General features: G+C 41.4%; 1 protein-coding gene across 8 annotated transcripts in view; it reads right to left on the reverse strand.

Annotated features, from left to right (window-relative positions):
* ABLIM1 (actin binding LIM protein 1) overlaps positions 1-22,263 on the reverse strand; it is a 306,271-nt gene that overhangs the window by 107,946 nt on the left and 176,062 nt on the right. For all 8 annotated transcript variants that reach the window (XM_027112671.1, XM_027112670.1, XM_027112674.1 and 5 more), the window contains 2 exons: positions 11,178-11,361; positions 6,881-6,990 (listed from right to left, as the gene is read on the reverse strand). In XM_027112671.1, coding sequence (XP_026968472.1) covers positions 6,881-6,990; positions 11,178-11,361 — 294 coding nt within the window. The remainder of the gene's footprint in view (positions 1-6,880; positions 6,991-11,177; positions 11,362-22,263) is intronic.

Here is a 22,263-nt window from a genome sequence, read left to right on the forward strand (position 1 = left end):
CAAATCAAAAAAACCTTGTGATGCTGTCATCAGCCGAATTCTCTAAAGCAATAGCTCCTTCCCCTTTTATTAAATAAGAGGAAAGACTTGTAAATAAGATGAGAAAATGAACATTTAAACATGCCGATACACCTTGCCCTCATGCACCCAAGCTGTACTATGTAATTATACAAAACCACAAAAGCCATTGTCACCATCGTCATTCAAGTAGTATTCAGAACTCAACATTCCAGACCTGGGAGCTGAGATTTATTACCTGAAAGGCTCTCCTGGGATGGCATCCATTTACCCACTAAATGAACATTCATGTACTTGCTGTGCGCACAGTGCTATTCTTAGGGAAAAAATAAATAAAAGAGCTTGTCATTAGGTAGCTCATAGTCTGGTTGGAGAGAAAAAGATGCAAAGAGCTAGGGGAGCTATGGGGTAATAACTGTCACAATAGAAATGCAAAGCACAGCTTTGGCCGGGACACCTGTGAGCTGGCCCTGTAGCCAGGGAGCCTAAGCAAATTCAAAGCTTTCAATCTTTTGTGTGACACTCAAAAGAACAAATGATGTTTGATGAGAAGACACATGACCAAAATGCTATGGGAAGAATTTATGCGAAGTTGTACATGTGTCTATAGCACTTAGAGCAAAATCCAGAAGCATATCCACCAACATGTTAACAGAGGTAATCTCATTGTGATGGGATTTCGGGCGATTTTCATCTCCTTCTTTGTACTTTTCTGTAAAATTTGTATTGTTTTACAATGAACACTTAAACCCATTTAAAAAGAGAAGATCGTTATTAGCTCTGTTTAGAGATAAAGATGGCTTTGATTCAATTTCTGGAGTGTTTATCTAGGGCTTTATGTGCTAGACCTTGTGTAAGAGAGAAAGACAGCAGGGTCCTTATCTTTAATGAGTTCATGAACTTGGTGGTGGAGGTGGGCACACATTTAAACAATTAAAATGCAACAGGTTATGTACCAATGTTGGTTTTTTAATTGTGACAGATGTATCACCGTAATACATGATGATAACTGTGCGGTAAAGAATTTGGCTGGTGCCAGGAACACAGTAGGTGCTCAAAGAAATGCTCATTGAATGAATGAATGACATCCATATCTTTCTTTGACTTAGTCCTTTCATTCATCTTCCTCACCTTTTCTCACAGCCATTACCTGTACCCACAACCAATGGTATCCCCAGCTCTGATCACTGATGTCAAATCACTGATTTTGCACACCACCATTGCCATTACCACCTTAATCTTTCTAGAACATTGTTTTCATCTGGTTGTCCTCCAGGTTAAGCCAAGCTCCACATTGCCAAACCCCTCAAAGCCTCCAGAGACCTGGCGCCCTTGCTCTAACTTTCCAGATTTTCTTCTCAGGACGTGGAAGAACAAAGCCTTTGCTCTGTCTGGGTTCCCCCTGTGCTGTTTTTACAAGTACCCTCCCCACATTTAGACTGTCCTCCCACGTAGTAGTATCTTATTTAATTCCCGTAACAACCCTTGGGAGTAGCTATCTTCCGATTTTCAGATGAGAGCATGAAGGTTCTGAGACATCCAATAGCTTGTCCATGACTTCATGGCTAGGAAGAAGCAGGACCAGGAGTGAAACCCAAGCCCTCTGAAAGGTAGAGCCCACATTTGAAACCAGCATGCTACGCTCTCTTCTTCTGTTCCTTTCTGATTCTAAGTTATCTCTAAGCTCAAGTTCTAGTCTTGTAACTTCCTTAAAGAACAATGGTTAACATTTGGATGAGCTTATTAGGTATCATGAATCTTTTAAGTGCTTTACTTATATGACCCCAGAACAACCCAATGAGAAAGGAACTATTATTATTTGTTTCAATTTCATTTATTTATTTTTGGCTGCCTTGGGTCTCCATTGCTGTGTGTGGGCTCCTCATTGTGGTGGCTTCTCTTGTCGCGGAGCATGGGCTTCAGTAGTTGTGGCACACAGGCTCAGTAGTCATGGCACACGGGCCCAGCCGCTCCGCGGCATGTGGGATACTCCCGGACCAGGGCTCGAACCCATGTCCCCTGCACTGGCAGGCGGATTCCCAACCATTGCCCCACGAGGGAAGCCCAAGAAAGGAACTATTATTGTTTCCTATTTTATAGGCAAAGAAACGCTGGCAGAGATTGAGTTCTCAAGGCCACACAGCCTGTATGTGGTAGAACTGGGATAAAAACCAGCCATCAACCTGTCCAGAACCCACACTCTTTAGCAGAAGCCTGCCAAGCCTCCTCTGCCATCCTATCCTACTGGAAGAAAGTGTCTCAAGAAGGTGGGGCTGATCTGTTTTGGAGCCCTTCCGCAAAACCCGTCACCATGAGTCAAAACCCAACAGTCCATGGGTTGTATGTGTGCATGTGTTCCTGCCTTCAATGGTTTTACATATTGGTGGAAATATCAAATGAACAGAAAAGACAGCCACCGTGAACGGTAGAGTGAAAAACGCACAGTCACAAAAAGCAAAGATTGTCCTACACAAAAATTCAGAAGTCAATGCGTGAACAGTAAGTTTTTGTTTTATAAGTAGTCAGTACTTTTATCTATTTACTTATTTAATCCTACGAGGTAGGTACCTATTGCCATCCCATTTTACGGAAGAGGACCTGGAGGATGGAGAGGTCAGGAGATGGCTAGAGCCAGAGCCTGCCCCAGGCAGTCAGATGCCAGCATCAGATCGTCACCACTCCACCTATTGTAGGGGCCTCAGCAGACAATCCCACTCAACCTGCAAATGTTTTTTTGAGAGAGAACATAGATAAAAAAAAAAAATCATCTTGCAACTATTAAAAGCTATTGCACCAAATAGAAAAGTAAAATAATTGAAAAATTCTTCCTCCCCTTTGAAAACATGCACAGGACTGTTTATCTGAAATGATTTAAATTCAGTCCAAGCAGAGCATTTGCCCCAATACGTTAGGAGTTCCAACTGCAGTTGGAACAATGGCAATGCTGTACAGAGGGGGTAAAGGAGAGGAAGATGGGTTTGGATGTATGTGTGTGTGGGGGGTGTTCATTGCATCAATCTGCCAAACCCACACACAATCAGACACTAGTCAGACACCCTTTGAAATGGAAAGGGTGATCGTAGACAGCAACCCACTTCTGTTCAGATGCCTGAAATAGACCAGAGCCGTGCAGGAAGCAACATCCAAAGCCGATTCCCTGCCCTCTAGGTTGTCACACACAGACTCCCCCTCACATGGCTCCTTACGCCACAAGAACCAGTCCCTCAATTACTGGCAGATACATGGAATGGAGTGAAGTTAGGCCTTAAAGGAGTGTCAGTAAACTTCTGGGAGAGCATCATGTTTTCTGGACATACATTTTTATTTCTAAAGAATGAATCAGCTAGACATGGGCAATTGATTTTTTTTATCAATTATAAAAGCAGTTTAATTGATGTTCATTGTAACCCTGTGAGGCAATGTTTACTATTATCTCCATGCTATATAATGTTTGTTGCTTATTGAATTCAAATTGCATTAGACTGGGTGCAGCAACAGTTTTTACTAATTCAAGGGCAATAATCTTTAATTGAAGTAGTTTGTTTCTATGAATAACTTCCTGATGGTTTCTATTCACCAAACCTTGCTACACCAGGGAGGCAACTGTGGCGCATAGAAAGCACACAGCCCTTGCTGGCAGACGCTCGAGTAAATCCGCAGACAAGTCAGGTCACTGCTCCAAGGCTCAGCACCCCGCATCTTTGGAAATCAGAGAGTGATACCTACATTATGCAATAAATATCCGGGACAGTAACATGGCATCTGGAGCCTGGGTTTGTATCCCGACTCTACCACTGTGTAACCTTGGGCAAATATTTAACATCTATGGCCCTTTGTTTCTTCATCTGTGAAAAGGGGATAGTTTTAGTACCAACCTATAGGGTGGTTTTGAGGATTAAATGAGTTAAAATTTGTACACCAGCTACACAGTGCCTGATCACAGTGAGTACTATGCAAATGTTTTAAGAAGAAAATAAAATAAAGGTGAGAAGAGTTACTGTAATGTGGAAGAAAGCACCAAGCAGAGTACCCAAGACATCACAGGCACTCCACTGGGACGTCTCCCTAAATTAGAGCAACACAGACATGGTGGCCCCTGAGTAGCTGAAATTGCACCTCTACTGAGTAAGCTCCAACAGAGCCTATTTTGTGTTCATTCTCATCACATCATTGACTTGCTTCCATTGGCCACTCTTCACTTCTTCTCTCCCTCTCACACTGTCTTCACCTCCTATTCAGTGATTATGGAAAACCAGCCACAGAATGTGAAATAAAATTTCGGTTCAGAAGAGCAAACTCATTTGTGAAAGAACATTTCAAAGGAAAGAGAGGACCTTGGCTCTCCGATCTATTTCACCAACACTGTGAACATTAGCAAAGAAAAGTTTCATGATTTGCTTTTCTTTAGGAAGCTTTGCCAAGTTACATTATTTTTTAAAAAATAAGAATCAAAGTAACATCAGTATAGTTTTAAAATATAGGGCATTTCTTAAAGAATTACAAAGAATAACCAAGTGTTTTCTAATTATGCTCCAACGAATTTCAGAAACTTGCTGAAAATTCACTTGCTTTTGTACTTGTGTGCCTGCCTCCTTTGGGTACTTTGCATGTGTGTATCCATATATAAGAGCTCTCTTTTTGACAGACACCCACACCCACGCGCCCCAGAAATGCTATTTGAGTACTTATCTAAACAGACAAGTACTTGTTGAAAATAAAAATGTTCTGACCAAAGCAATTGCACAGAGAAAAGGGATTTCATCCATTGGGAGCAAAGGAGAAAATACGATTTGGTCCAACAATTTGCACATACGCAATAACTGTTAAATCTAGCATTAGAAATGTAATGAATTTGAGTCTGATACATTTTTATACTTAGAATTTTAATTTCTTTTTTATGTGCATAACAACTATGTCATATAGAAAAAGAAAATATAGATAAAGCAAAACAAGGTTTAATAAAAATTGGAATAACCATTTTGGTGGAGCTATGATTAGGAAATATGCTTCCAAATTACATGGAGGAAGAGGACTGGAAGCCTTTAAAAATATCCTCCTTCTGTTTCTTAAACCAAACAATGAGGAGTATTAGATGAAACAAAAAGACAGCCCCAAACTCGCAGTCAGAAGCCCTGCCTCTAACCCTACCTTATTATTGGACAGCTTGTGTGACCTTGAATATCCTCATGGGCTGCAATATCCTCACCTATCAAGAAAGATAGTTGGACTAAAGGACTCCACTGAATTTGAGGATGCAGCCAGTCCTATAATAGGCCTACGGACATGATCTTCTGTTATAGATTGTCATCCTATCCTGGGACTCATAACATCCTCTTTTTCTTAACTAGACTGAAGAATTCCTGCAAAGTTTTTTGGTAACATACTTTCAAAGCAAGCCCTCTCAAGCAAGGGGTACCTATTCTCAACCTAGGTCACCTTCCCAGTGACCTGCAGGGGGCAGAGTAGGTAAGCACAGTGAGGGACTTGAAACCCTATTAGGGGTCTAGGATAGTGTCCTGTTTTGTAGCCCTTATCCTACCCAGGCTGCTGTTATTTATTAGTAGGGCATATAAATCCACATGCTAAGGATCTGATCATGTGTGTTGAATAAGATGCACTAACACATTTATTTTCTTCTTTTCTCCCAATGGTCAAAATCCAATTTCTATGTAAATACGTTTGGTCATAACGTTCTTATTTTTAACAGGTATAACTCTTCTACTTTAACAGGAGGATTTAGAAGTGCTGTTAAAAATTACAAGAAATTCCTCCGGAGCAGAAGGGGCTTATCTCATTCTTATGTGCTGAGACTGGCAAGGTTTAAAGGCATTTGTTCTCTGAGGATGGGCACAATACACAGAAACCGAGGCAAACCTCTATCTAGTCCATGTCCTAAAGCCCCAGGAAACAGAGGGAAGGAGAGCTTCCTTGCTTGCTGTCCTGAGTTCAGAATCCCTCTCACTTCAGAGTGAACTGACCTACCCAATGTTATTTACTACAAGAAATACTGCAATTTGCCACTATTTTTATTTGGAAGGAAGTTGGTTTTCTTTGGATTTATACAGGTCAGACAAGCCTTGTCATCAAGAATTACCAACCCCATGATGTATGGATAGCTTGTCCCATACTTCCTTCCGATCTCGTCTTGGGTGACACTTTTTAAGAGTGGTCTCCCTGATTGCCCCATACAAACACAGACCCATTGACCTGCTTTTTCTTCCTACTTTAATTTTCTTCACGTATTAGATATTTTTGTACATGCATTCATTGTCTACCTGCTCCTACTAAAAAATAAGCTTCCTGAGGATTCTGAGTATGTTCTGTCCACGCCTGTATCTCTAGTGTGAATGACACACACATTGTACGTGCTCAGCAAATTATCTGTTGAGTGAATAAATGTCAGAAACCCTCCAGGTGAATAAAGAATACTTAAGGGTGATAAAGAATTATTTAAGAGTAAATAATAACCACCACATTTGCCCAAGGCACTGCGGGGATAGCTTTTCTAATACACAGAGACATCAATCACATCACCACCAAACGCTCTCACAGCTTAACCTCCATGACCAGAGAGGGGCGTTTCTGATGTAATAGTTTATAATTCTTTTTCCTTCATTTACTATCAAAATACACAGTGTGATGTCCAATTCTACTTCTGTCCTTTTGAAATAAGGGAGATGCTTCTCACTGCATAGGTTTTAGTGAAGGTTTCTCCACGCATCACGTTTTACAATTGAAAACGCCTTAGATATAGGCCTACTCTTGGCTCCGGCTACCAGAGTTTCTCAAAAAGGAAGGTACCTGCCTAAGCTACCTTTGAGGAATGAAGGAATTCATGTCAACAGGTGGCTGGGGCACTTACTGCCAGAGCAGGAGGCTTCTTTAGGGCTGGAAGACATCGGCTGTGCACACAGTTGGCAAAGGCAGTCTCTCCCATTGAACGTGACTCGGTCACCGGGTGGAAACGGGCGCCTGGAGACAGAAAGACATTGCCCTCAAGGTTACTGCAGCAATTTCATTCCTCTTCCTCACCCCTGCTTGGCTGGCCTCCGGTGCCAATTCACTGCTTCGAAGAGGAGCCAAACCATTTGAAATGCAGCCTGAAGCCAGCCAGCCAGCTGGATCCAGTCCAAACAAACACACAAACGTGCCTCATTTTGAGAGGAAAGGAGAATGCGCAGCTTCTGCGGGCAACCAGATAGTAAAATGATACCGTTTACCTCCACTCATTAGCGGAGGGATGTTCCAACAAGTCACCTAGCAGGGCACACACAGTAAAATTTTCCTTTTCCAAATGGAAACACCTCCAGGAAGAAATATTTTAAATGCCATGGATTCCTATTCAAGCTTAAGGCCCTTCCCCAAGAGAACTGGTTACAGGTCAAGCATTAACTCTTTAAGTTCCCTGGACCAACGTGATAATTATGCTGAATTAGACTTGGTCCTGGACGTCTGAATGGGCGAACTAAATATCTCACAGTGCTAGGGGCCCAGTCCCTCATAAACTTGGAGAAATACGAAGATGCGATAAATATCTGTTTAAAAATTAGTATTAGCTTCTTTTCAGAAAGATATTTTCCTTTCACATTAGATATTCATCAATAACAGCACACGTTGCAAAAATATTGCCTTCTTCAGGTACGTTATCAGTTTCTTCTGCTCCCACTTCAGCAAGCAGATAGCTTTAAAAAAAGTCATTAATTAATAGCCATATGACAGTTTCCACGCCTACTTTCTTGCAACTGACCAATTTGCCAATGATCTTCATCATGAGTTTTCAAATGTGTGATTCTGTCAATCAGGAAATTTGAAACTCATAAGCCAAACATCCCCACACATCTGAGTCAGAAGCAATTTCTTAAGAACAAATTCAAGCTTCTGGACATGTTTTACGTTCACAGCTGCCTTAAGTTGCCCTTCGGCCGCCTAACAGTTGTTGATTAACCATCATGCACGCACAGATAGTAAATTTGGACTTAACTCCACAAATGTGCTCGTTGCCAGTCATCAAGGAGAGTTTTAAACGCTCACACCGCCAAATTTTAGAAGCGCTGAGTTGAGGTGGTCTCTCCTCTCCTCTTCTCTCCTGGTGCCGTGTTACTTTCCGTTGCTCAGCTAAGGCCCAGAGAGGTTAAGCAACTTGTGTGGATTGACCAGCTAGGGAGACCAAGCCACAGGCCGGTGCAGGTGGTATCCACCAACTCAGAACTTTCTCTGTCTTTAATAATCAAAGTCACACTCTGGTGGATACCAACAGGCCTATCGCTTCACACTTATTAAGTAAAACCAAGCAAGCCTCCAATCTGCTCTGTAAGGAGGCCCTCAGGGGGTGAAGAGTCCACAGACACAATAAGCTCAGGTTCTTTGCCTCTGATCAGGGCCAGGACCAGGGTGAGGGCAGCGAGGCACCCGAGGCAAAGCATCTAAGGAGGCCCCCGCTGTCAGAAGTGCTGCATGACCCGGGAGTAAGCACCCCTTTAAACTGTGCGCCCAGGAGCCTCCCTGGCTTCACCCTAGTCCAGGCCCTGCATCTGATCTAAGCTTCTATTGTTAAACTTGAACCCCACACAGATCCACCATGGGACAAACCAGAGTCCAGTTCTCAACAATGTGACCAGGTCTTCTGAATTTTGTTATTTCATGAATGACCCCCCTTCATTTCCCTACGTCCTCTGCCCATATGGGTTCACTTCCTCCTGACATTTGCCTGAATGTTTGTAATAGAAGGAGAACTGGATTGACAGTCAGAACACCTGAGTTCAAATCTTGGCCTTGCGATGTGAGGGACTGGGAAAATCCCTTACACTCTGAGTCTCAAAGTCACTCATAAGTAGGGATACGAATTCCTGATTGACTCCACAGAATTGCTCAGAGGGTTAAATTGATTTCTACATGAATGCAATTTGTAAACTGTAAAGGTGGCCTCCTCAGAGGAAACTAGCGTCATTCAGCAGCAGCAACAGTGGGCACCTCTCTGCTGGCTCAAACATGCAGGGACAGGGCTACAGCGGATAAATGTTTGTCCGTTACCAACTTGAAGCAATGGTCTCTCAGGGCCAAGATCAGGAAGCCTCTTGGAGTTTACCTGGGCCAGCGCCATCCAACCTGACTGAGTCTCCTCCTCCTTGGTGGCCCTTCAGAAACCACTAAATCACCATGAGAGTTAGGGAGGAGAAAGGCTAGAAATGGATATTTTAAAGAGACCCTCCCTAGGGGATTCCAGTGACCATCCAGGTTTGGGGAATCACTTGTATGCAGTTCACAGCCTCTCACCTTACAGATGAGACAATTGCTGTGGAAAAGTTAGCTCACATAGGTCTCAAACCAGCCCAGGAAGCAGGACCAGGACTCGGGTCTCCCGAATGCCAGTCCAGGCTCTTAACCAGGCTGTGAGCCACAGCCTGAAAAAGGAGAGGTCAAGAGGAAGTTTGCTTTTGATTAAATACAGAAAAAATTTCAGCTCATTAACCCAGAATTTTTAAATTATGATTTAAAAAATATATATAATTTTAAAATGGGCTAATAGTTATATAAAGTTATTAAAATAATTTGATTATGAATATTTCATCTAAATCTTATTACAATCTATCCATGTGTATTATCTTGTTAATTAATTATACAAAATCATATTTACCCTTCTAGAGTTTACATTTCTCTGGCCTAGAAACATGAAATGCTGAAAAACAAAACAAACTGAACTGTAGTTTTTACAAAGGCATAGCAAAATGGAGTGCACAGAATCAACACCATTCCAAAAGACATGGGACTGCCTCATTAGTATGGGTCAATTAAGTAGCTGATCCTTTATTGGTGAGTCTCCTCATTATAGGAATCGAACCCATTGTAAATTCTGTAATGTGTAGCACTCAAAACACAACAATGAACCACATTTTCCACTCACACTTCACACAGTTTCCTTCTTCTCTCTGACTGATCATTTTAATCAAGCTGCTTTGTGCAGTAAAGATCTAACCTTGGTAGATGATAGAGAGGAGGGGTTGGCAACTTTTCCCCTGAAAGATCAAATTGTAAATATATTTTTAGACTGTACAGATCATAAGGTTTCTGTCACAACTGCTCAACTCTGCCACTGTCACTTGGAACCAGCCATAGACAATACATAAACAAACGGGCATGGCTGTGTTCCAATAAAACTTTATTTACAAAACACGTATTGGGTCTAATTTGGCCCATGGGGCAGTTTGCTCTCCCTGGTTATAGAGCAAATGCAACTATTTCACACACCCACTCCCACACACTGATACTTCCAAATAAGCTTCATCTTTCCAAGTATTTATGCCATTTCCTCCCATGTTTCCATTGCTCAAAATGTCTCAAGATCTAGAGCTGCTTTCAGATTTGGTTTCAAGGCACTTAAAATCAGTCACATTATTTAGTGGAGGATATCACATATAAAGTTTCCTAAGTAAATTACTTTTTGACTAAGCCTGATAACACACTAGGAAAATAAAAACATCTAAAGGTGCATCAGAAAAAAATATTTTAAGACAAATGTATGATATCACTTTTATGTGGAATCTAAAAAAAATGATACAAATGAATTTATTTACAAAACAGAAATAGACTCACAGACATAGAAAACAAATTTATGGTTACCGAGGGGGAGGGATAAATTAGGAATTAACAGATATAAACTACTATATATAAAATAGATAAACAACAAGGTCCTACTGTATAGCACACGGAACTATATTCAATATCGTGTAATAATCTATAATGGAAAAGAATATGAAAAAGATATATGTGTATATTTGTATAACTGAATCACCTTGCTGTACACCTGGAACTAACACAACACTGTAAATCAAACTGTACTTCAATAAAAAAAATTTTTTTTAAAGAAAAGATATTTTAAGACTAAGTACAACTCAAAGGACTTCCCTGGTAGTCCAGTAGTTAAGACTCAACACTCCCAATGCAGGGGGCCTGGGTTCAATCCCTGGTCGGGGAACTAGATCCCACATGCGGCAACTAAAAGATCCTATATGCCACAGCTAAGACCAGGCACAGCCAAAATAAATAAATACTAAACAAACAAACAAAAAAAGAGAGACTAGGTACAACTCAAGACCAAAGCGCACATTCCAAGCTTTGACAGCAGAACCCAGCGCTTCTCTGTTGGGGAAAGCCACACTTACTTGCAGATCGTACAAGCAAAGCAGTTGGGATGGTAGGTCTTGCCCAGGGCGGTCACCACCTCTCCTTCCACAAACTCCCCGCAGCCATGGCAGCGCGTGCCATACATCCTCTGGTAGTCCAGGGTGCAGAGATACTCTCCGTTCTTTATGAAGAAGCCCCCTTGGGCCAGGTCACAGCCACACACTGTGGACAGACAAGTTCACATCTGGTCATCATGTGCCAAGCTGCTGGGCAGCAGTGCCTTCTACTGCATGCTGCTAACTTACTCTATGATCTCAGCAGTATGGGGTTTGGGAGGGGGGACTGGTACAAAGAGCTATTTATTGTTGGGCTCTGATTCTCTCTTGCCTCCCTCCCCTTTTGCTTCCCTCCCCTTTGGGAGCTATGCAATGTCTCATGCAAGTAAAATCCATTGGCTAGGGCTCCACAGCTTCTGTGATATGTCTAAGATTCAGAGATAATCAGTCTTTGATGGAAAGATACCTTTGGTTCACGCGGTCTCAAATATGAACAAAACTGTCTCTTGCAGTGCTATTCAGGAAAGCACGGCTTGCCCACACAACTGCTTGGTTTGGACCAAAAACTGTTACTGAGCTGAGTAATAAATTCCCACTACACCAAAAGCTGAAATGTCCAGTGTCTATTTTTTCACACTCTGGAAATACTTTCCCATAGTTCTAAACAATTCAGACGTTTAATTTTCTCTTTGTGCAGTAAATAGGATAAGTCCATTATTTATATATTACAGAGAGAGATAAAAATGAACAAGCAGAAGAGGAAAGAAAAGGGAACATGTCCAAGATAAAACTGTCATTCAGGACCTCAGCACACGCAAAAGAGGCTGCTTTGCTGTGTCTGGATTTTGGCGTCTCTTTCAAAACTGTGCAGCTGTGAATTACGGAGATGGTGCAAAAAACAGCAGGTCCTGGGATTCCAGGTGTGCATGTTCAGGCAAGACCAGAGCAGGACTCAGCAACTGGTCCAAAAATAAAGCCAAAGGCAGCCTCTGCGAGTAAAGATTTTCCACTGCCAAGTGACTGGGAAGCAACACCAAAGCTGGAAACCTCCATTCTTAACCTCTCTATCCCCAAGTTTGGATGACACTTCAGGGCCTTGGGCAAAGAATCCAGGATTTGTCCTGATTATTCCTGCAAGCAGTTGGTATGGGCACTCAGCTGGGGTAGGGACGAGGTGAGTTCAGTCACTAAATTGCTTTCCTAAGGACCTACTGGAACACATGGTAAGTTCCCATGACACATGAACACATCTAGATGAACTAGTGTTGAGCACAGTAAGATTCTGACGGAATCGTACCGCCCCACCCTCAGTTAGCGGTCTCTACTAACGGCAAACTACTAAAGATACTCAGGGTGACGCAGAACCTACAACAAGCTTTCCACTGTGGGTTCATCTGTCTTTGTTTAGATCAACACTCCACAGCTATGACCTCCTTCTTTGCGATTTATAATCAAGTAACCCAAGATGATGGCCTGAGTCCGTCATGCCTGAAAATGACCACCATATAACCCTACTGTGATCACATTACCTGGAAACCAGCTTGTTCATCACCTGCCGCCTCCCTAACCTGCCAGTCCCCCACTGCTCCCACACCTGCCTTTTCCTTACCAAATGGTCCTGTGGGTCGAGGGAACTCAAGTATGGACTAAGCCTGCTCCACCTGCAAATTCCTTCAACAACAATAAACACAACCCTGAGGCCACAGGACACCTTAGAGTTCTTTCTTCAATATTTTCCTACGTATCTTTTTTATTTTCCCACAAGATGACAAAGCACTTCATGGGTAAGAGTCCTCAGCTTCACTTCTTTTGATTTGTCTTTAGGGACCTCCAACCACGGTATCTGATATAACACCGGGAACCAATTTTTGAATTATTATAAATTGAGTCCAGCCTCAAACTTGGCAAATTCCCACTGGTTTCACTCCTCAGTGGCATCAAGCAGTTCCAGTGACTCAGTTGCTCTTCCAAACTTGGGTATTTCTCAAAACCACGAAAGGTAACAAAATAAGGCATTTGGACTGCTAGTAATTCCCTTCAGTCTCTCTTCCAATCACCTAAGGTAGACAGAATGTAAAAATTCACAGATCCTTTATAAAAAGATCTGGTAGCAATAGGGTAATTATGGTAATACGGATTGTTGAGACAGCTTCAAAGCTAATTCTAAATATTTTAGAAATCCCTGTGTTCACTGCTTCCTTAGGGAACCTCTGCAGCCTCTCTAGTTCACAGGGTTTTGTGAAGTCGACACATCCTGTCCTTTAATAATAAAGTCTTAGTTTATATGAACCTAATATAGCCTTAAAAAATGACTTTTTAATGACTGTTGAGAGATGCCAAACTAAAATCAAACTGTGCCTCTTTGCAATTTGATTATTTGATTTGGCTTAGTCCTTTTTTTTTTTGCGGTACGCGGGCCTCTCACTGTTGCGGCCTCTCCCATTGCGGAGCACAGGCTCCGGACGCGCAGGCTCAGCGGCCATGCCTCACGGGCCCAGCCGCTCCGCGGCATGTGGGATCTTCCCGGACCGGGGCACGAACCCGTGTCCCCTGCATCGGCAGGCGGACTCTCGACCACTGCGCCACCAGGGAAGCCTTGGCTTAGTCCTTAAATTCAAAGCAGTGGCCCAAATTGGCTTACCAAACTGTACCACTGTTTCCGGTGGTTTATACACAAGGAAACCAGTGTTTGAAAACGGACTCACAGAGGCAGGGGTCATGAAAGGCACACACAGCAAGCAGTGAGAAGGAACGTCTGTACTGCTCAGACCTAAGAGTACTTAACGTTATTACATTTCCTAAGACTGGACTAGTTGGGACGTAATCTCAGACTCTTCCCTCTCCAGGCTTTACTTGCCTGTTCCTCCTCTGACCACAACTTCTCAGTCTCCTTGGCCAGACCCCTAAATGCAAGTAACTCCCATGGATGTCACCTCCTTCCTCTAGAATACAAGGCCTCCCTGGGAACAGGTCTCATCCACTCTCAGAGCTTCAACTATGACTTTATGTGAAGGATTCTCAAATCTATGTCTTTATCTGTGATACCTTCCCCAAGCTGGGCAGAGACGGCACACCTAACTCAAACACAGCATCGTCAAAACAAACTCTACCCTCTCAGCTTCTCTGCCATCTCTTCTGAAACATTCTGCTATTCCCACTTTTAATAAAATGGCAGCGCTATGCATTCTCCCACTCTTACACCAAAATTTTCAACTGTCCACTAAATCCAATCATTTTCCCAAGAAAACATTTCTTTGATCCATTTCCCTCCTCTGCCTTCTTGCCATCTTTACTCAGGTCCTGGCCTTCAGCATCACTTTCTTGTATTAAAACAGCCTTATTATAACAGTTTGTGTACTGGCAAAAAAAAAAAACCCAAACCTGGGAACAACTCAAATTTCCATCAGCAGAGCAATAGTTGGATAAGTTACGCTATATCCAGTCTATGGAGTTTGTATTAAAAAGAATGGGTTAGATCAATATCTGTAACCTAGAGGCCCGTCCGGGACATATTATTAAAAGAGAAAATTTCACAAAGAATTTTAATAATCCCTTTTTTAAAAAGTCTACTTATGTTTTTATGAACGAGGAAAAGTGAGTTAAGACAAACATAGGGTTATTAAATGGGTTATCTCAGTAGGATGAAGAATTGTTAACTTTTTCTTCACATAACTATGTGTCAGCTCACTTTTTAAAATTATTTAATTTTGCTCATACACACATAACATAAAATGGACCATCTTAACCATTTTTAAGTGTATAGTTCAGTGACATTCAGCACATTCACACAGTTGTGCAGTCACCACTCCCATGCATCCACAGGACATCTTTCATCTTGCAAAACTGAAACTCTGGACCCATAAAACAATAACTCCTCATTCTCCCTCCCTCCCCCCAGCCCCTGGCAACCGCCACTCTACTTGCTGTCTCTAAGAATCTGACTATTCTTGGTGCCTATACAGGTAGAAGCTCACTTTAATAATAAGATGTTAAGGAAAATTATCCAAACCTTGTAAACAAGGTGAAGGAGAGAAGCGTGTTCCTCCAGTGTCATGCCGGAGTATTAACAGCTCACACAGAATTATTTCATGACCCAGGGCACTGGATCAGTGTTTGACAAGCTCTTTACTACTAATTAAAAGCCTGGACTTTGAAAGTTAACCATAACTTGTAGATTCTTGTTCGGTAGACGTGCAGATGATTTCTGTCCAGATTTACTCTCCTGTTAGACTGCTAACCAGTTTTATATCTAACCCTGGCATCTTATCCCAACATCTTTTCTTGAATGCCTTTAAACCCATTCCTTTGGTTCTCCTTTGAACCAGCTTTACATTCTGCTAGTTCCTTCATTAATGAATTGACTAAATCTCTGGTACATGTTCATTCCATATTTGTATGAGAGTCATGTATTTAACTTTTTGAAAACTACACTTTGACAAAGGAGTTACTCTTTTTAACCAAAAATATCTAAAGGTGAACATTTTAAAAATTAAAAAAAAACTTTTGGTCTATTTTATATTAACAGCTTTGCTGAAAATACTTTTCACTGGTGGCGCAAAGTAAAACTTTCCCATCCAAATGATCACACAATCCCAATTTAAGGTCGAAATTCAGTAGAGGCTCTATTTAGGTTTTTAACTCTGGATGCTCCATTTGTCTTTGCTTTGGTTGAAAGTTAACATATGCCCAGGGAAAAGCATAGATTCCTTTCATAAAAAAATAGAGCTGCTACTTGAGGACACAGGGACGGGGAAGGGTAAGCTGGGACGAAGTGAGAGAGTGGCATGGACATATATAAACTAACAAATGTAAAATAGATAGCTGGTGGGAAGCAGCCGCATAGCACGGGGAGATCAGCTCAGTGCTTTGTGACCACCTAGAGGGGTGGGATAGGGAGGGTGGGAGGGAGACGCAAGAGGGAGGAAATATGGGGATATATATATATGTATAGCTGATTCACTTCGTTAGAAAGCAGAAATGAACACACCATTGTAAAGCACTTATACTCCAATAAAGACGTTAAAAAAAAATAGAGCTGCCAGTGAAAGAGATTAATCAATTGCTTTGTTCTCATGATCAATTATTTAAAACATGTCCCACTCAAGACCCCCCTGAATCTTGCCTGCTTTGCTATCACTAAAGCATGGCCACAAAGAGTCATATGTCTTGTAGATGTTACACCCTTGAATTAATTCTCTGCAAACCAAGGAATTCCATTAACTAGTTAAGAAGGAATATGTACATTGAAGCAATTTTATATAAAAGTTGTGAAAATAGTAACAGCACATTTAAAAATCTTACATCTTTTAAAAAAAGTTAACAGGAGCTGCTTGTGTTGTAAAAATACCACAGAACAGGAGGGGAACAAAGTATGGAGGTGTCAAATAAGGGTGAAAACAGCATAGTATTCTAGCGGCATGAACAGGGTTGTAGTAGCAACTATTTCTTCAACTTTCTAAAAACAGCAGTTACTTTTTATGTTGCAACAAATTCATTTCAGAGACATTCCATCTGTCAACTAGTTCATACTGCCAGAAACTTAGGAGAATAGGTAATATTTAAAACTCTGCCCAAAGGTTGCTTGGAGGTAAAATGCAAGAGACATTTTCTTCATCTAGATCAAGAGATTGAACATCTCTGCCGGCCTCACTGGTGTTTTAATCATTTCATCCTAGTGAGAGAGGGAGGGATGTCAAGCAAACATGATCAGTTTAGTTTTGAGCAACATAAGAATTCTAATTGGGGGCCTGGAGCCTTAGGTGGGTTCTTTCTTCTCTTTTCTAGGGCAGGTGCTGGTTTTGTGGTCTGGCACTCTGCCAGCTGGTCAGCCCATCACAAGTCATGAAGAGCCCTTCTGAACTTGCCCCAGGGAAATGAAGGCTTTTCATGGCAGGATCTGGGTTACACCCGCTCATTTCTGGCGATAAGGGCCATGTGCTTGCTTTCCTTCTTTCTTTCTTTCTTTTCCTTTCTTCCTTTCTTTCCTTCTTATTTTCTTTCCTTCTTTCTTTCTTATTTTTTACATTACTTTTATTTTTTCTTCCAGTTTTATTGAGATATAATTGACATACGGTGCTGTACAAATTTAAGGTGTACGGCATAGTGATCTGATTTACATACATCATGAAATTATTATCACAATAAGTTTAGTAAACATCCATTACCTCATATAGATACAAAATGAAAGAAATAGAATTTTTTTTTCTTGTGATGAGAACTCTTAGGATTCACTCTTTTAATAACTTTCACATACAACACACAGCAGTGTTAACTATATTTATCAGGTTGTACATTACATCACTAGCATTTATTTATCTTATAACTGGGAGTTTGTACCTTTTTATTGCCTTCATCCAACTCCCCCTCACCCCACCCCCACCTCTGGTAACCACAAATCTGATCTCTTTCTCTATGAATATGTGTGTTTGTTTCAGAAGTAAAATTGACCTACAACACTATTCATTTATTTTTTAAAATAAATTTATTTTATTTATTTTATTTTTGGCTGCACTGGGTCTTCACTGCTGCACGCAGGCTTCTCATTGCCGTGGCTTCTCTTCTTGCAGAGCACGGGCTCTAGGCACGCAGGCTTCAGTAGTTGTGGCACATGGGCTCAGCAGTTGTGGCTTGCACGCTCTAGAGTGCAGGCTCAATAGCTGTGGCCCACGGGCTTAGTTGCTGCAGAATGTGGGATCTTCCCAGACCAGGGATCAAACCCGTGTCCCCTGCATCGGCAGGTGGATTCTTAACCACTGCACCACCAGGGAAGCCCACTATGCTAGTTCTTGTAACTCAACTTAGTGATTTGATATTTCTATACATTTCAAAATGACCACCACAATAAGTCCAGTTACAATCTGTCACCACAGGAAGATATTACATAATTATTGACTATATTCCCCACACTGTACATTTCATACTGGTGACTCATTTATTTTGCAGCTGGAAGTTTGCACCTCTTAATCTCCATCACCTATTTATCTTCTCCCCCTTCAACCCTCCCCCAAGCATCCACCTGTTTGTTCTCTGTATCTATGACTCTGTTTCTGTTTTGTTATTTGCTATTTGTTCATTTGTTTTGTTTTTAGATTCCACACAAAAGTGAAATCATACAGTATTTGTCTTTCTCTGTCTGACTTATTTCACTTAGCATAATGTCCTCCAGTCCCATCCATGTTGTCGCAAATGGCAAGATTTCATTCTCTTTATGGCTGAGTAACATTCCATTGTGTATGTACATCACATCTTTTTTATCCATTCACCCATTGATGGGCATTTCGGTTGCGCCTATACTTTGGCTACTGTAAATAATGCTGCAATGAGCATAGGGGTGCATGTGTCCTTTCTTTTTTTAAATTGAAGTATAGTTGATTTACAGTGTTGTGTTAATTGTTGCTGTACAGCAAAGTGATTCAGTTATGGGTGCAGGTATCTTTTCTAATTAGTGTTTTTGTTTCCTTCAGATAAATATCCAGGAGTGGGATTGCTGGATCATATGGTAGATCTGTTTTTAGTTTTCTGAGGAACCTCCATACTGTTTTCCATAGTGGCCACACCAATTAACATTCCCGTCAACAGCATATGAGGGTTCCCTTTTTTCCACACCCTAAAAGGGCTATGTGCTATAGAAGTTCTGCTTTACAGGTGAAACCCTGTTCTACCTGGCCTGGGCCAGCACTAGCCCCGCCTCCTCTTAGGCTGTCATGTGCAGAAGCAGGGCTGGGATGGACGCAGGGTACGCAACTCTCAAACACTTCATGGGTGGATCTGCCCTGTGAATATCACATACTTCCCATCCTCTTCATCCATCCTCTACTCCAACTAAATTTTAAAAGAACTTTAGGGCTTCCCTGGTGGCGCAGTGGTTGAGAGTCCGCCTGCCGATGCAGGGGACGCGGGTTCGTGCCCCGGTCCGGGAAGATCCCACACGCCGTGGAGCGGCTGGGCCCGTGAGCCATGGCCAGTGAGCCTGCGCGTCCAGAGCCTGTGCTCCGCAACGGGAAAGGCCACAGCGGTGAGAGGCCCGCGTACCGCAAAAAAAAAAAAAAAAGAACTTTATTCATCCAAGATGTTATTCTATTCATTTCCTCAAACTCTTTTTTCACAGAAAATACAAAGGTAGACTTTGACATAGCATCTTCCCAAACCACTCCCAATTCTATTACAGGGTGGGGTCTCACTGAATCAGATTCTGCTCTGAAATCCAGAGCAGTGTGTTTGAAATTACCACACACTGTAGCTCCAAAGTACTACATGCTGTCGCCCAGAGTTCAAAATAGCTGAACAGAGACTCATAAACAATAATAAGAGGGGGCAGCTTCCACTAAAAATAACCATTAGCTAATGCATCACCCTGGAAGCAAACACTAAGCCTCAAAAACATATTTAAATAGTTTTCACCTTAACTTCTAAATGCGCATCGAAATCAATGATCATTTCTGGGAAAGAAGGTAGTTAGAAGTCCAACCAGATGGCAAAATGAGACCCCAAAGCCAGGCATTTGAGGGGCTGTATTAATTCCAAGTTTGAATTTACAATAATAACTAAAGAGACTTGGCTGAAAAGGAAACATTTAGGAACCTCTTTTATTAATAAAATCTTCAACTACAAAGTAAGTTTGTTTTTAATGCTTGTTGTGGATTAATTATGTTAATCCACATTAATTATAACCAGCTCAAATAACAAAGATATCACCCAGAATAATATCTCTCACTCAGTGTACTGTTTTGTTTTGGTTTTGGCCCATAACCCAAAACAAGTATTAAAGTCTTCTCTGATAGCATAGATTACTTAATAATTAGAAAAGATCATGCATAAATGCTGCAAATGTGCACAAGGAAGAAATGAGAGGCTGGCCAGACTTAATAGGACCTTGTTTATCCCAGGTAAGCCTACCTCAGACTAGGCCACCCACTGGAATTTGGGGCCCACAGGTAAATTTTAAGATCTATATTCTCTCCTCTCCCTTTCCCTTTTTCAGTCCCCAGAAAGAGCTCAGTCATGTATCTTTGCCTTTTATGAACTCCCAGACACTAAGGACAGAGCCTCCATGAGAATCATATGTGTATCTATAAGCTGACCCTGCAGAAGACAGATAAAGGCACAGATGCATAGCCATTTTTACCAGCAACCACAGACAAACAGTTAGCATGGGGTCTATTAACCCTCTTAATGGGCTCTTTTTCTCTGGTTTCTCCCGCCCAATCTACCCTGCACACCTTCTCCCAAGTATTATGGTAAAAGACCTCCTGCTTCACTCTGCAAACATGCTGACCTTGCATCTAAGGCCCTGGCATCTACCAAACATTCATCTGACTCTTCTTATCATCAGGGCTTTATTCCAGTCAAACTGACCCTCCCATCCCCCTGCCGGATAGACACCTCCTCCACCTCCTGCCAACACCCATACCAAGCCCAGCCAGCCTCCCAGGCCCCACTCAGGTTTGACCTTGTGATGAAGCTGATGGCTTCTTCCAGTCCCCTCTGGCTCTGCTTTCTCTGGGCTCAGAACAATTATTAACGTTTGACTCTTAATATATGTTATCTTGTACCTTATACTGCCATTGAGATTTTCTCCTTATCTCAGTTGCAAGCTTACTGAAGGCAAATACCACTTCTTATGCTGTTTTATATCTTCCATGATACTTAGAGAGATGGAAACTTATTGTCCCTTTCCTCCTATTTCATATTGCTTTAAACCAGGACAGTGTGGGCAGAACCAAGTTGCCCTGGCACAGCATAAAGAAAGAGCCAGTAATCCTGTCTTTGCTTCTGCAAGTACCAAATTGGCATCAAAATAGTGGCGCCAAGGTAGTAACTCCACCCTCTCTCAAATTCTTGAGTCTTTTAAGACTCTGAACTTCCTTCACAACTGAAATTGACCGTAACTCAACAACTCAAGAGACCATTTCAATTCACATGTGCTATGTGTAGGGTCACACTACAGCTCTGCTTTGTAGTGTGACCCTACAATACCAAGAAGGTCCTGATTACAGAGAATAAGACTGTGACTGGTTATGTGCTCCATAATTTAAGGCGCATGAAAAGAAACGAGAATGGGATCACAGAGTAGCAACAGGAGTAATTAAAGGGCTGGGAGAGAACAGCTAAGGAAAAAAAAAAGGTAAATGGAATTGGGATTAGACCAAAGAAAAGAGGTCAGGGTAATTATGGTCTTTAAGTGTATGGTGGGTTATTTTAAGGAAATCAATAATCAGCTCTTTTCCATCTAAAGGACAAACTGGGGAAACATTTGCTTTACATGTACCAAGAGATCTAGGTTAGATAAGCTTATAGCTATAACCATAGAGGTGATTACAAATGAGAACAGGCTCTTGAAAGAGGCTATACTATATCTATGGTTAGAAAATATTTATGACAGAATAAATGGCCTTTCCATTCAGGATAGAAGAGCACTTACACTTTTCGGTATGGACAATGTGATAATGTTACTTTCTTGACCCATACAGCTAGATCAAATCACAGAGATTACATTACAATGAAAAAAGCATCAAATTTATCATTTTATCAGCACCTAAAGTACCATTTTGGAAATGAGATATAAACATGAAGAGTTAGTTCTTATAGCATATAAATTAGATAATATAATTTTACTTAAAAAAAAAACTAAACACAGAAAACTCTTAATCTGTGTATTCAACCCACACACCCCTCGGTTTTCATCCACTTTACTCCATGAAATCCTTGCACTTTATAAATACACATATTCTACATGGAATGATCCTTGTCTGGTAAACATCTTATAAACCTGAAGATAGCAAAAATGGAAAGTGCTATTGGAGATGGGATGCTTTTCCCAAGCCCTTTCACAGAACCCTGTCTTTAAAGACTAATTCTTGAAAATTATATTGCAATTCATTGACATAAGTAGAAGTTGTAACCCAGATTTTCTAATAGTTTTAGATAAACACTTTAAAAATAATTTTGATGTTCATAGGCTATGAACATCAAAAGGTAGCATTTCCCACACCCTCTAACACGAAGTTAAGACTCTCATTGCGAAGTGGCAACAGTCTCTATTAAGACATATTCTGTATGCAGACTTCTG

The sequence above is a fragment of the Aethalodelphis obliquidens genome, unplaced genomic scaffold (assembly GCF_003676395.1).
Source record: "Aethalodelphis obliquidens isolate GAN/ISIS:26980383/991018 unplaced genomic scaffold, ASM367639v1 scaffold11, whole genome shotgun sequence".
NCBI lineage: Eukaryota > Metazoa > Chordata > Mammalia > Artiodactyla > Delphinidae > Aethalodelphis > Aethalodelphis obliquidens.